Below are 14,702 nucleotides of genomic sequence, written 5' to 3'. Positions count from 1 at the left end.
TAAGATTATTTGATAAAGGATTTTATTGTTATTATACTATTTGATAAAATATTTGGAAACCTAAATATATATATATTTTTTAATCATAATCATTTATTTGCAAAAAACATGTCAAATTATAGATGCTACAAAAAGTTATACAGAACAGTGTTTAGCCCATTTAAAGGCATGCAAAATAAAAATAATTAATAACATTTAGAATTTGATTAATTACAATTAATTTCATTAAAGCTATATAATTACCAAGATTGTACCTGTTGTAAATATAAGATATTTTCAAGGTTGCAGTATAAGATTATCTGATAAAGGATTTTATTTGTATACAACCTGATAAAATACTCGGGAGACTCAATATTTTCTAGGGCCCTTAAACAATATAAAACATATTTTGATATGACTTCCTCGAAAGGTCTAGGTAAATCTAGGATTCGTATCAGTAAATCGACATGATGATCTAAAAGCGGTAATAGCCTAGTTGTTCGGAATTATGCCTCCCTTTCGGGGAATTCGTGTTTAATCCTATCCTGCAACCACTTCTATCTTTTGCGGAGTTATTTGCGTTTTAAAGCAATGAATGATCATTGAAATGGTTAAGGAAAACATCGCGAGAAAACCTGTATGTCGGAGAGTTCTTCATAATAGGCGTGAGAAGCCCACCAATCCAAACTTGGGTAGCCTGATGGACTAAGGGTAGAACCCTGCTTATTATAAAAGGTGGATATAATGATGATCAAGATCATGAGCTAATCAAGTTGTCTTAAGCGTAGATTGACCCGTACCTGAATACCTGGTCTTAGCTCGTTGTCAGTTTAATACAGGACTAAGTAACTAAGAAACTATTTTTTTTGACAAGCCAATACATTCATAAAAGCAAATGGAACCGCTTTTATATGATTACAATATTCAATTCAAATATGTTGAATGTTGATCTTTATAAAACAACAGTTTCGTGTAGGATTCTTCTATATCGAACCTCATTTCTAAACTGAGATCCCGGGCTCGATTTCAGGTTGCTCTTCTAATAATTTAAAATGACATTGTGAGATGGTGATAACAAAAAAAAAACACCCGGCTAAGTTTGTTGTGGGCTTCTTCTTAGACCAGGACGCGTTTGGAAACCTCGTAGCTTTAAGTTTACGAATGTGGTTATCGCCATCATCTCACTACCGTGTAATTCTTATGTACGCATCAAAAGTGCCACCTATGGGCCTACTTGAATAAAGATATTTTGACTTTGACTTTGATTCCCGACAGGGGCAATTTGGGAATTTAGAGTCTTAGTGCGATTAAGTGATTTAGTGTTCCAGTGCGATGCCGTGTGGAAATCTATTAGAGGTATGACTACCATACTAGACTGCATGATCAGTTACCACCAGGTGAGATGGCAGTCAAGGGGTAACTTTGTAGTGAAATTAAAAAAAAAGAAAAACAAATGGTTTGTAAACAATCGGTCGAAATGACGGCCGAAGAGCTCTGGCATCTGGCTCTGGCATTTAGTTTGAATTAAAAAGTACATTAGTTAATAGTTATCTATTGGTTTCAGACACAATATTTAATTTTTTTTATTGGTTTCAGAAAATGGACAGTAAACTCATGAGTAACACGAGTGTATTAGTGCTAGATAAGAATACTTCTGAAGATGTTGCAAAAGCTATGATAGAAGAAGGTCTCCAGAAGGAACCTTTTTTCGTATTCGATATGGACGAGGCCTATCGCCGTGTGGCGCACTTCAAGAAAATGATGCCGAGGGTGCAGATGTTTTATGGTAGGATTTACTTACATAAATATTCCACTGCTAGGCACTGTTAGAGATAGAGAGAGATTTAGAGTTTAGGCCCTCCACGCTGCTCCAAATCCCTGCCATTGTGCTACTGTAATTTATAAGACGAAAAATATTTTTTAAAATCTCAATTGACTTAATAAGTAACTTTGATTAATAATGTTCTAGATGTGCTGTCGTTAGAAAAATACAAAGTTGTCGTTAAATAAGAATTCAGTTACGAATCAGGCAAATCACAAAAGTGATGAAATATCTTAAATTTATGTTAGGACATTATCGCTATATTCAAACTGTAGTTTATTATAAAATATCTAAATATTTATAAATAATCGAGGGCTTCTTCTTTTGAGATAAGTTATCCTTGTTCAAGTCAATACAGTTTGATGTTAGTTTTAATCTCTGGTAATAAATAAATTAAAAAAATACCATAAGTTTTTTATCACTTAAAATCAAATACCAAACTCTTAGTTTGCTAGATTTATTATGGGACTGTAAATCCAGTACATTATTTATCGAAGGTTGAGTTTTGTAGCCTAGCTAATTTAAATATTATATTCAGTTTTCAAATACCACTCCAACACTGACCTACAACTTCAGCCGCCTAGAATTATGTTCATATGTAAGCCGGTTGAAATTGTGGACCAGTTAATTTTGCGAGAATAAAAATATTAAAATTTTTACTGAAACATGTATTCACAATAATTTATGAAATTGTTTCATAATGCTTTTATGAAATTCTTAAAAATAGAGTATTTTAATATAATTATCATTCATTCATCATAAGTATTTTAATATGAGTATTTTAATATCTAATTTATTAGTTGTGGCTGCATATCAATCATAAAGCATCAATATAGCTGCATACTCATATCTGGATGCATCTCCGATGCAGTGGTAAATCCCGCGAGAGGCTATTTTGTAATATATAGTTTCTGAATTTTCTCTGGGCTGTTCTAATAGGAGGTTACAACCCTAGCGACGAAGACGTGCGGCCAAATGTTTTAGCGTTCCAGTACAATGCCGCAAAAGTTGTATAGTTAACCGAGGGTAAAGCTTATCAGCTCAGCTCGCTACTCTATCAGCGTTTGTCGTACGAGGATACGCTACTACGGGAATAAAACTGAGATCGGACAGCAGTGTCCTCTGTGCTACTACTACTACTTTCCACTGGGAAGCCCTCCCATTGGTCCAGGCCTTTAGTTCAGCAGTATTCTTATAGGCTTTTGATGCTATACGTATTATACCTACTTACGACCGTTGTATATAAACTGTATGACTTTCATTGTTGTTAAAAAGTCTATTGTAAAGATTCCAACAGTAATAGGCCTCTTGTGCAGTGGAATAGGTTGATATATTACGGTACTCTGCGTATTTATTACAGCTATGAAAGCCAATGACAGTGACAAAATGATAAAACTGGCGGCTGCTCTGGAATTGGGTTTCGACTGCGCTTCGCCGGGAGAGATTCATAAAATATTGGAGCTAGGTGTATCGCCACAGTAAGTTATTTTATCTTAATATTAATTAGTTTTTCGTGGTTTCGCTTGCATTCATTTTGGGTCGTAAAGTGACGTTAAAAAGCCTGATTTAATTCTCTTTTGAGCTATTGGATAGAAGTAGGCGTTACTTTGCGGAAATCCATCGAAAACGTTTTCATCGAGTTATGAAAATTAATCTAGCTAGCTAAGCAAGCTAGCTAAGCTTGCAAGCTACCAAATGCAAAAAAGATTGTTCAAGCAGACAAGACGAAAACAGTTAGCTAATAGTCATAAACCTGCTTGAGGAGGGATAAAAGTTGCGGGTTTTCTGAAAAATAGTAGAATGAAAGACAAAAATTAAATTGATACCGATATTTTTGATCTAAACTGACCAAAGCTATTCGCATCAAAGAACGTAATCAAAACTTCGGTAAGTAGGTACGACAAACTCTAGTCTGAGTTTTTAAGAGTACAATTAACAATGCTATTAATCTAGTAGATGAACTTTTAACACTGTCTACAACATAAACTTAGCCGGTATTGAGTTCAGTAGGTACATAGACTACAAAAATACTATATAAAAGAGAATGGTATACTCTGTAACATAATTACTAACAGTATACCTATTTTGAAATCGATATATCGATTTGTTTCCAAATTCTATCAGTAAAATCTAAAACTGCGTGTTAAAACGCCTAGATGGGGAGTCAAACAGTAAACCAATAACTCAATACTGTGACACCGATATCAAACTAAATATTTAATCAATGTAGGTCTAATCGTTATTTCGTTACACATTAATCTCAATTAAAATATTAATAATTACAGCACAGTAATCTTATCTAGGAGGGAAAACCTGTAATACAGATAAAGGTATATTTGTTAGATACATATCAAAACTTAGAAAAACGTGAATAGCATGCGTAAGTAATAACCTTTGATTAAAAGATAATTTTGCATTCAGATTACGGCTTCGCAAATATTATTAGTGATATATTTTTATCCCCACTTAAGATCTCTTTAAACCTGTACCTATCTATCTAACATCTGTCATACTTAATGGTTTTGTTTGTTTTAACGTTAATATAAATGAATGAATAAATACGCTTTTATTGTACGCTACATTAAACACAATTTTTACAAAAAGTAAAATGTGGCATCCTTATCGACCAATCGCGTTCTCTTCCAGGCACCCAATGGTTTTTTAAAAAGACAGCATGTACAACAAAAAAACACAGCTAAATTTATATAGTGGGTCGATCACTTTCCTTTTATTTATCTTCCGATCCGATAAGGGTTATACCTTTTATGCAACAAACCGTAATCGCGTACCTATTTACTTTTTACGTACCCTATTGGAATTTGGAAATGCAACAAGGCGGCACTAAAATTTTTACTACCAATACTGCGCATAGGCCCCGTTTTTCATGGACTGCTAAAAAAGCTGATACCCAAACATTATATTTTGTTCTGAACTTTTTTAAATCTTTTTCATAGTGCTCCTACGTTATTGAACTTTCTGTGTAAAATGTTACATTTACCCACTGGTTTTCAAAAACACCCTCGACGGCTAGAGCTGTGGTTTTACATTGGCGGTCCCAGGTTCGATTTCCGGTGACGATGTCGCTTAAAAACTGACTACGGATATGGGTTAGCTAGCTCCCATCTTAGACCGCATCACTACCACCAAGTGAGATTGCAGTCAAGGGTCAACTTGGGACAGCAAAAAAGTTAAAGTTAGTCAATGCTAGGTCTTTATTAAGAAGATATACAGAGATACAATAATAGCCAATGGGTTGGTACCAAATATTAAAAAATACCTACTTTTACATTGTTTTTCAGGAGTATAATATTCGCCGCACCAACTAAAACTCCGGATTGGATGGTGTACGCGCGCCAGTCTGGCGTTCGGCACACAACCTTCGACTCTTCGTACGAACTGAAAAAAGTCAAGCAATATTGGCCAGATGTAGGGTGAGACACATTTTCAATGCCTAAAACTGGATTTTTGCAAAGCTGTTAGAGCTCCATGCTTCGAACTTGGATATTTTCCCGCGCCCTGAATATTTGAAACATGAAATACAGTTTGGGGTATCTTGCATTGTATCAGTTTTTAGGTGAAAACTGAGTTTAGCAAGTTATATAGCAGTACTAGCTTTTGCCTGCGACTTCGTCTGCGTTTGATTTTGATTTTTGATGTGGCATTCAATTGGCATTCAAGGGGGTTTGCTGCTGTCCGCTGAGGAGTCCTCTATCTCCAACTACATTCATCAGATCTGTACAAAGTTTTGGCAAAATTAAACACATATTAAAACCTCTATAGTACAAAAATAATTATTTAAATCGGTTATAATTTGTCGGAGTTATGGTGTAAAATTGTCAAACAATTTCATCCCCTCTTCCCTTTTAGAAATGCCAAATCAAAGTTTTGCTTTAAGAAATTATATCGCTATTATCTACTGAACATTCAAAAATCGAATGTGGCATTATCTTACAATAGTAACTACTAAAAAAAACTAAAAATTATTATCTGACTAACATATTTTTCCATTACTACTTAAACAAAAATGAATTTTCATCTCCTTTCCATAATGAAGTTTACTTTCTTTTATCAAGTTTATATATTTTTTTTTTTTTTTTTTTATATGTGATTTCATAACCGGACTTCCCTCAACTAAATAGGTACTGACAGAATACCAGCGTTGTGGGTACATTAGTATCCGGAACATTAAGCTGAGTCAGAACCTTTTTATTGGCACGACACAAATCTTAGACTTAAGCTATGAATAATTAAGTACTAAATGTTTAAGTTACTCCGTATGTAAGTCTGTTTGTGTTGTTCTGATAAATAAACAAATTCTATTCTATTCTATTCTATTCTTCCAAAGGAACCGAGCTTAATGTCGGGATAAAAAGTATCCTGTATTACTTCTAACACTTCCAAGCGTATGTGTACAAAGTTTCATGAGGATCGGTTTAGTAGTTTTTGCGTGAAAGCGTAACAAACAAACTTACATTGACATTTATAATATTAGTAGGGAAAGGGAAGTAGGGATAGGGATAGGGATAGAGATAGGGATATTATATCAATGAACTGTACCTACGAGTTTTAAGTCTTTCAAATAATTCGACTTATAAATTGGGTAAAAACAAATTAAAAAACCAATCAACGTACCGATCTAGAATAATCTTCGGCCATGTAAGAGGTGAATTAGGAAGGTACACAATAAATCAACTGTCAGCGGGCGGACCGTCCTACAAGACCAAAGCTATATTTTGGTCCCGGAGTGGACAGGTTTGCGAGCTTGGTGGATACCCAAATCAATTTTCCTTCCTCTTTTTCTAAGCATTCATTAGCTTTTAATAACGTCCCACTGTTAGGCACAGGCCACCTCTCTCATACTAGTTTTTTAGAACAAAGGCCCACCACGTTACTCCAATACTCCAGGCATGCACGCACACACGCACGCTCAAATATGTGCTTTTTCACATGCTGCGACGAATAATTTTGTATTTGATTGTTTTTGATCTTAATAGTTTTCTTTGTTTCTTTACGTTCTGTGTTCACACTTTTATGTTATTAACTCTTTTAAATTTTTAGTAATTCAATATTCTTAATTATTTTTATGTTAAATCCGAGACTGTGCTATTTCAAAATGCTATGTTTATATAATCTTTGTGGCCTTAGATTTAAGTGAAACTATTTATAAATATATTTTTATTCTAACGCTGTTGATTACGAATAAATAAATGCGGGTGGGCTACTTAACATTAGTAAACTATAAAATCTTTATTGCCCTTTATTAAATCATCAATACTCGGAGTAATGGATCGTTGTGTTTAATTTTGGTACCATTATCATTTAGCCCACTCTATAATGGGAGAGAAGGGTTTAGTACTTCGACCCCTCAAACCGTTCTAATATTCGGGTAATATTTGGTTCGATTTAATAAATAATCCTGTGTGGGCTATTAAATTAAAAAAAAATCATAATGACTATAATTCTTATAAAGTTGATATACCTACTTCTAATTTCTAAGATCTTAAATAATCTTGTTTTCACGCAGCAACGGAGGAGCAGATCCTTGTGATTACTTTTGCGTCAGCATCAGTTAGCCCACTCTTTATTTTTATAGTTAGACGATTCTAATCGCTCTAATATGCGGGTATTATTTGGTTCGAATGGAGATATAATGCAGGATTTAGTGTTCCTGTTTGCGATACAGACATAGGCGCCGTGAGAGAATCTAACGTGATATCAAAAGTTAAATCAAATTTACTAATTAACGGAAAACCAAAGTCTGGAGCTTGCCTGTCACTTGTTGTTATATAAGACATATTTTGGAGAGTATGCTTAAGAACAGCTTGAACTCACCTTTGTACCATTTAACTTACGAGGCTTTCAGAAAGTAAGTTGTTTTTATTTCACTACAAAGTTGTAGTGAAATAAAAAGAACTTCCTGCTAGCAAAGTTGCTAAGGAGTCAAATATGCTAACAACAAGCAGAGCAGAAGCAGAGATTCCACGCTTAGTGGTAGTAAATGAGCCGAGAAATGAAATAGGCTACATTTACGCCGGGAACCAGTCCACATGTACGTAGTACGGCAAAAGCTACTTTCTCATATAGCAGCTATAAGTATGCCTGCTCATACATCAATTAGTTAGAACCTGGAACGTTAGAGCCACATATTCAGCCATATTGGCATATTTACTACCAATTAGATATAACGGCAGGGATCTAATCGTGACACTCAAATATTAACACGCGAGTCATATACTACAATTTGAGATGTGTATCTTATGTAATGTCAATTAAGTTAAAGTATGAAGAGGTGCAAATATAAAGTCGATTCTCAGCCTAACAAAAAAATAAATAAATAAATAAATATACTATGACATTGCACACATCGCTATCTAGTCTCAAAGTAAGCGTAGCTTGTGTTATGGGTACTAAGATAACTGATGAAAAATTTAATGAATAAACATAAACACTTATACATTATATTTAGATAAACACCCAGACACTGAAAAACATTAATTTTCATCACTCAAACATTGTCCAGTTGTGGGAATCCAACCTTGGACTTGGACTCAGAAAGCAGGGTCGCTGCCCACTGCGCCAATCGGCCGTCAATGCCAAAATTCTGGGTCACATGCCTTCTGATTGTACGAGCGAGCACCTTCTGTATTCGTTATACAGAAGGTGCTCGCACGCACCTCTTACTTTTCGAAGTTATGTGCATTTTAAGCAATGAAATATCACTTGCTTTAACGGTGAAGGAAAACATCGCGAGGAAACATGTATTCCTAAGAGTTCTCCATAATATTCTAAAAGGCGTGTGACTAATGGCCTAAGCCCTTCTCATTTTGGAAAGACACCGATGCCCTGTAGCTTCAATCAGTGTATCCTTGCCGTCCTCACGTATGACGCTGAAACATGGAGATCTGCATGAGAACCAAAGTCACTGACATAGCCAAAACTATCAAGCAAGTTGAAATGGCAGTGGGCATGCTTTGCTGTGTGGAGTCCACGAACATGCAAGCGTAGGGTGGGACGCCCTCTAGCACGATGCACTGATGACGGGGAGTAGAGACTAGAGAGAGTGACGGGGAGTGGGGGGAAGAGGAAAGCTGTGGTGTGGTGGCGCTTCTTGGGAAAGGTCTATGTTCAGCAGTGGAAGGCCGTAGGCTGAAATGATGATGATAACTCAATGACATTAACTAATCTTAATAATTGCCATTGAATAAAAGCAGGCATTATTTTCCGGAAGTCTATGATATACATATAACAACAAGCTGAAATTGCTATAATCCACGACTACCAGACATGTAGTTTATTGTACGATAACATCTCTCATTCATGTCATTTTATTAGGAGACTCTTATTTATTTAATAATTATAAAAACAACTTAATTGCAGACTATTAATTCGCATCAAGGTGGATAGCGACAGTATTTATAAGCTAGGAGAAAAATTTGGTTGCGACTTCGAAACAGAGGCTACAAATTTACTGGAAGAAGCGGCTTCACTCGGCTTGAAGGTGAGTTATTAAAAATAGAAACTTTTTACCGTGCATTATTTTACCTGGCTACAAAATATTATCCTACTAATATAATAAATGCGATAGTTCGTAAGGATGGATGGTTAGATAGATGTTTGTTCCTCTTTTACGCAAAAACTACTGAACCAATTTAACTTAAATGTGGAATGGAGATAGATCATATCCTGAATTAATACATAGGCAGCTTTTTATCCCGGGAAAATGTACGGTTCCCGCAGGATTCATGAAAAACCAAAAAACCGCGTACAACGCCGCGGGCAGCAGCTGGTATTTAAAACATAACTTATGGTGTCAAGGTCTTTATGCTTAAATCATTCAATAAAGAGTTGACGCGGCACACTGGTAAGCCATGTTAGGTAACTTTTTTTGGGCACAGGCCTTCTATAAGTGAAGTGGGATTTTATAAGGGAGGGAATGAATGGGGTGGCGAGTTTTAACGTGTAATTTGTAAATCATAACAAGGAAATATAAATTAGTTTTTAAAAGGCATATAAAGTTTCAGAACTGGTGGGACTTCAACTCGCATTTCTTTGGCAATCGCGGCCCCCTATTACCTGCTTTTTAAGTTAATATTTGCATCCTTTGTAATCTATAGCGTCTGTTAGCTACATCTAGAATATAAAACATTGCAGTTTCAATCGGCTTTTAAAAGTTTTTTTTTAGTTAACTTGGCACATATTGAAATAAGAGATGGCACGTTACTTCTTATACTTCCTCATACTGCAGTTAAAAACAATTTAATAAAAATACTTAGATCAAAATTCTTGTTTAGGTGGTTGGCGTAGCTTTCCACGTAGGCAGCAGCTGTTCGTCAGCGCACAGCCATGTAGAAGGCTTGCAAAACGCGAGGGCGCTGTTTGATTACGAGACACGCGCGGGCAGAGGGATGAGTATCGTCGACATTGGAGGAGGATTCCTAAGCGACAAAATTGATAGAATTGATCAGGTACGTTGCAGCTTTAAGCTCATACAAAACTCTTTTAGTCGGTTTACGTCAGAGAGCGTATATTTAAAACAGTCCTCGACGGACTAAAGGCTATGCCAAACTGATGTGTTTGCCCATGATCACCACGATGGGCTACGGGTTTGTGATTACAGTACATTGAAATAGAAGTACAGAGGACGATGCTGCTAAGTATATTCCTTTAGGGAAAGAAAAGGAAAAATGAGGGGTCAACAAACTATATTCCGATCTACCGCCAACATATGGTAATAAAAAAATAGCTTAATCTTTATAAATGGCACATCATTGAAACAAGCAAATCTGAAAGTAGCTGTAGTAAGTAAGAGGTATTGCCACGAAAATCCATGTCATTTACTTATTATATTTTGCATCATTTGATAAAGAAAACTGTATCTTAGATGAATTATGTAAAATTGGTAATTGTAATGTTTTCACCACTATGAATTAAATAAATTTATTAGATTATTATATTATTATTTATTTATATCCTTAGTATACTTACAGCTAGCCAAAACGTATACTAAGTCAGTTACAGATGCACGTAACAAAAAATATAATTTATCTAACTATAATTTGTGAGTTTAGCTAAACTTATATTAAATATGTCAATTTGTTGGTGCTGAGCAATCAGATTAGTAAGCAACGAAAATGCGCGAAATTTTGAAGCGAATGTACGTAACGAATCAAGTGAAAAAGTGGTAATCTTTCCCTGAAAGTTCGTAACGTTTTGCCAGGTTGTGATATCAGCTGTTTATAAATATCACATTATATAATTCATTATGAAAAACACCTTTGAGTATACTTTAATAATAATTGGATTATTTATTAAGTTATATTTAAATATAAAGTGAGATAACAATTAATGGAATAAAGTAATTATAATACAGTAAAACCGTAAAATAAAAGTGGGTGGGTGTACAAATACTTAAACTCTTATACTAACATCTTTAAGATAATAAAATGGGACTCGCACTGCCTTCCGCAAACGATAAGATCGTCTATACAGTGTTACCGGTTACTACAGTAGTACCGGTTACGCTTAAATCTTTAAAAATTGGTTAGCACTAATAATCTGTAGAAGAAAGTCTTATAGTCACATATACATATAAATGTATTAATTGTCAACAGGTATCCAAACTAATAAATACTACTTTGGAAGAACTGTTCCCGGAGCATAGTGTGCAAATAATTGCGGAGCCAGGGAGATATCTTTGTGACACCACTTGCAATTTGTACTGCAGTGTCAACAGTATTCGACGGGTAATTTATTACCTTGTTTTCTTGCTACTGCTATAAAATATCAATTATCGATAAATAGCTTACATTCCGCTATGTTTTCATTTCATTGTAGATAACTTTGTCAGTCAAAAGAAATTTATTTCTTTCTTTTGGACCAGGTCTCCTTACTGGACTTTGTTTCCGTGATTGACAAGAGTCAAAGAGTTTTAAGTTGCCTCTCGACATCGTTTCCCATGATGGCATTTCTTTTACTCTCTAGTGGTTTGTTTCGGATATATACTAATCTGTTGACTTATGATTGTACAGGATATTAAACACTCTAGTTACTTTGACTACATCTGTCTCCTTGTCTTCGCATTTTAACATTTTTAAAATAAATAAAATCGTTAGTTTATGATCGGAAATAAACCATACATGAAAAGTCCTATTTTCTTTTGACCGTCAAACAGTTACCTTTAAAAGCAAAGTTTCCCAAGTATACTTACTTACTTTTTATTTCTCTTTACCAGGCAACACGCGGTGGTGAAAAAGTAAATATGATATACATGAACGACGGATTATTTGGAAGCTTAAGATACAATGATCCTTGGCAAACTGTCAAAAGATTCGGAGTAAGCTGTCTCCAATTTTTTACATTTTTTAAATCTAGTCGTCGCACATTGGTCGATTAGGAATTCGACCAATTACATAATTGTGAGCTTTCTGCATCTTCATCAACTCTCATCATTCATAATTCCCCAAATGAAACGTGTTACAGTTCAGATATATTATCGATCATGTGCTCAAATTTCATTTGAATTTAGTTCAGCCGTTCAACTTGAATCACTAATATTGAAACCTACAAAAGAACGATTATACCGTACACACATTTATACTGACACTACAATTTACACTTCATGGAAATTTAACCTCATAATTTTTGGCATAAAAATAGCCTATTCTGATATTCAGATTGTTCAACGAAACCATCGACAACCAGCAAACTACATTTATGTTGTTGTAAACCTATAATATGTAATTATATATATTATTAAGGATAAGACTTATTAATATGCCTTATATTAATAAGGCCCTAATATTATATATGTTTATTAAAACGTGGCAAGCCTAAAGCAAGTAGGAATAGCTATTCCGTGTTTATCAAAAAGGTCATAGCACAAAATCACAAAAAAAAAGTTTATTTGCTACACATAATCAAAAAAAAAAATTATTCCACACTCAATATCGATGACTCACCTCATATTATATTTATCTTTCGTAGAGACCTGGAGATATAAGAAATGAGAAGCTCGAGAAAACAATATTGTGGGGTCCCAGCTGCGACTCCACGGACCGAGTTATGCAAAATGTTGATATTATGTTACCCCGCTGCACTCCTCTTGATTGGTTAATATTCGCTATACAAGGAGCGTATTCATTCGGATTCGCTAGTCAGTTCTCATGTTTGCAAAGACCTCAGATGCGATCAGTGATATCACGTGACCTTTGGTTAGTATATATTTTGTATCTCCCTTTATTCCTTTTTTTATAGTAATAATTTACAGACCAAGCAAGAATACCTGATGGAAAATCATCGCCTATGAATAGAGTAAAGCTTCTATTGTATTTTAAATAAATAAAAAAAAAGAGCCACCCTATGTTTATCAACCAGAGGCGTAGGTTAAGCCTCGTGGCAACCACGCCCATCAGGTGCTTGGTGGTAAGATCACGCATGGCGGCGGTACTTCCCCGGACTAGCTCTGCCACAAGAAGCTCTACTGCTACCCAGTACCCAGGCTTAAGGCTATAGTCCTTCGATATGTTAACACACTAACATCGGTTTATTAATCTCCAAGATGTCAATAGAATTCTCAAATCATGATATTTATGATAACGACAGTGTTTATCATTTTTATTTTATTATTTTATTATTATTATCATTTTAATTGTGTTTAAGTGAAACCTTACACTATGCTTGGTCGGAATTTAGATTTTCTTCCTAACTTTAAACGCTAAGTTGTAGTAGTTAGATATCATATTATTTGGTATAACTTCAGTTCAAGTACTGACAACATTAACTCTTGGTTTCTATCCATAACAATAGCCAAGTACAATTACTGTCATACTTACTGTCTATATACTGTATACTGTCATAGTTTGACAAGTGAATCCAAATAATCACATTAGCATTAATTCAATTAACGAAAATTCACTGTGTTGAACCGTCCAGTTCTTTATTAGTTATTAAGTCGATTTGCGATTATTCTTAGGCCCGAGCACAAAAACTTTTTAACTTCCGACAATAAAGGGTATTCAGTAAGTTTACTTAAAACCTTAACTGATTTTACATTATATAACAACTTATTCTTTGTTTTAGGACAAAATTAAAAGACAGCAAAGTATTCGGCCCAGGAGATTTTGAAAACAATCCAGATATATCAGCGCCACTCCCTTCAACCTTACCTCCAATAATTAACAAGTCAACATTTGTAAAATCAAATACTTTAAAAATTTAACACACAAAAATAGAACAAGTGTATTTTAGTATTTATATTTTATTTATAAGTTATTTAATGCAGTTGCTAATTGTTTAATTCGTTGTGATAGGAAGATGATAGATATTTATAATGATGGTATTTAAATAAATAAAACCATAAACATTATAATTTAAATAGTAGTATTACTTGTAAATATGATATGTCTTTTAATTTACGAAATAAAAATTTATATGCATTTATTGCTGACTATTATTTTCACCAAATGCCTGGCTTTGTAGGTCTGAATCACATTTGCTTCGTGTTTCGGAAAGCAGATTAAGCTATTGGTCTGATAATAATCATTAATCTAGACCTCATTGAAGCGGAATAGTGGGCCGTAGCCCTACATCGTTATCTACTTCAAAAGATGATAACTGTATTGAGCTGGACTTCAGTGATACTGATGATGACGGAACCCAAGTACCTATTGTTTAAAAGTACTTGCATTTTTATATCGATAAATAAAAAAATTGTCTTATCGTCTCTTAGCATTGTTTGACAGTGGCGTGAAGACTGTGTGTAAGTAAATATGCACAGGGTATGCAAATGATATAAAGTGAAGAAAATATCCCGTACGAGTAATAAATACTCAAGGGTAGGCTTTTTATAACGCTTACAATGCCTATCCTTAAGGTTTTTATAACTCGTACCGAGATTTTATTT

The 14,702-nt window shown here is 34.5% G+C and overlaps 1 protein-coding gene across 1 annotated transcript; it reads left to right on the top strand.

Annotated features, from left to right (window-relative positions):
* The first annotated feature begins 1,578 nt into the window (after positions 1-1,578).
* Positions 1,579-14,018, top strand: LOC120623913 (ornithine decarboxylase 2-like). Its single transcript, XM_039890206.1, has 9 exons — positions 1,579-1,765; positions 3,162-3,279; positions 5,101-5,232; positions 9,179-9,299; positions 10,093-10,266; positions 11,413-11,544; positions 12,033-12,134; positions 12,785-13,011; positions 13,880-14,018. The coding sequence occupies exons 1-9, from the start codon at positions 1,579-1,581 to the stop codon at positions 14,016-14,018; spliced, it is 1,332 nt and encodes a 443-aa protein (XP_039746140.1).
* Positions 14,019-14,702: the final 684 nt, after the last annotated feature.

The sequence above is a fragment of the Pararge aegeria genome, chromosome 5 (assembly GCF_905163445.1).
Source record: "Pararge aegeria chromosome 5, ilParAegt1.1, whole genome shotgun sequence".
NCBI lineage: Eukaryota > Metazoa > Arthropoda > Insecta > Lepidoptera > Nymphalidae > Pararge > Pararge aegeria.
Note: the sequence above shows the minus strand (reverse complement) of the source record. Positions and strands in the feature narration are given on the sequence as shown.

Coding starts and splice junctions, on each gene's coding strand:
- LOC120623913 (XM_039890206.1), top strand. CDS start 1,579: ATGGACAGTAAACTCATGAGTAACACGAGTGTATTAGTGCTAGATAAG. Junction 5,233..9,178: donor CAATATTGGCCAGATGTAGG/GTGAGACACATT, acceptor ACTTAATTGCAG/ACTATTAATTCGCATCAAGG. Junction 13,012..13,879: donor GTGATATCACGTGACCTTTG/GTTAGTATATAT, acceptor TCTTTGTTTTAG/GACAAAATTAAAAGACAGCA.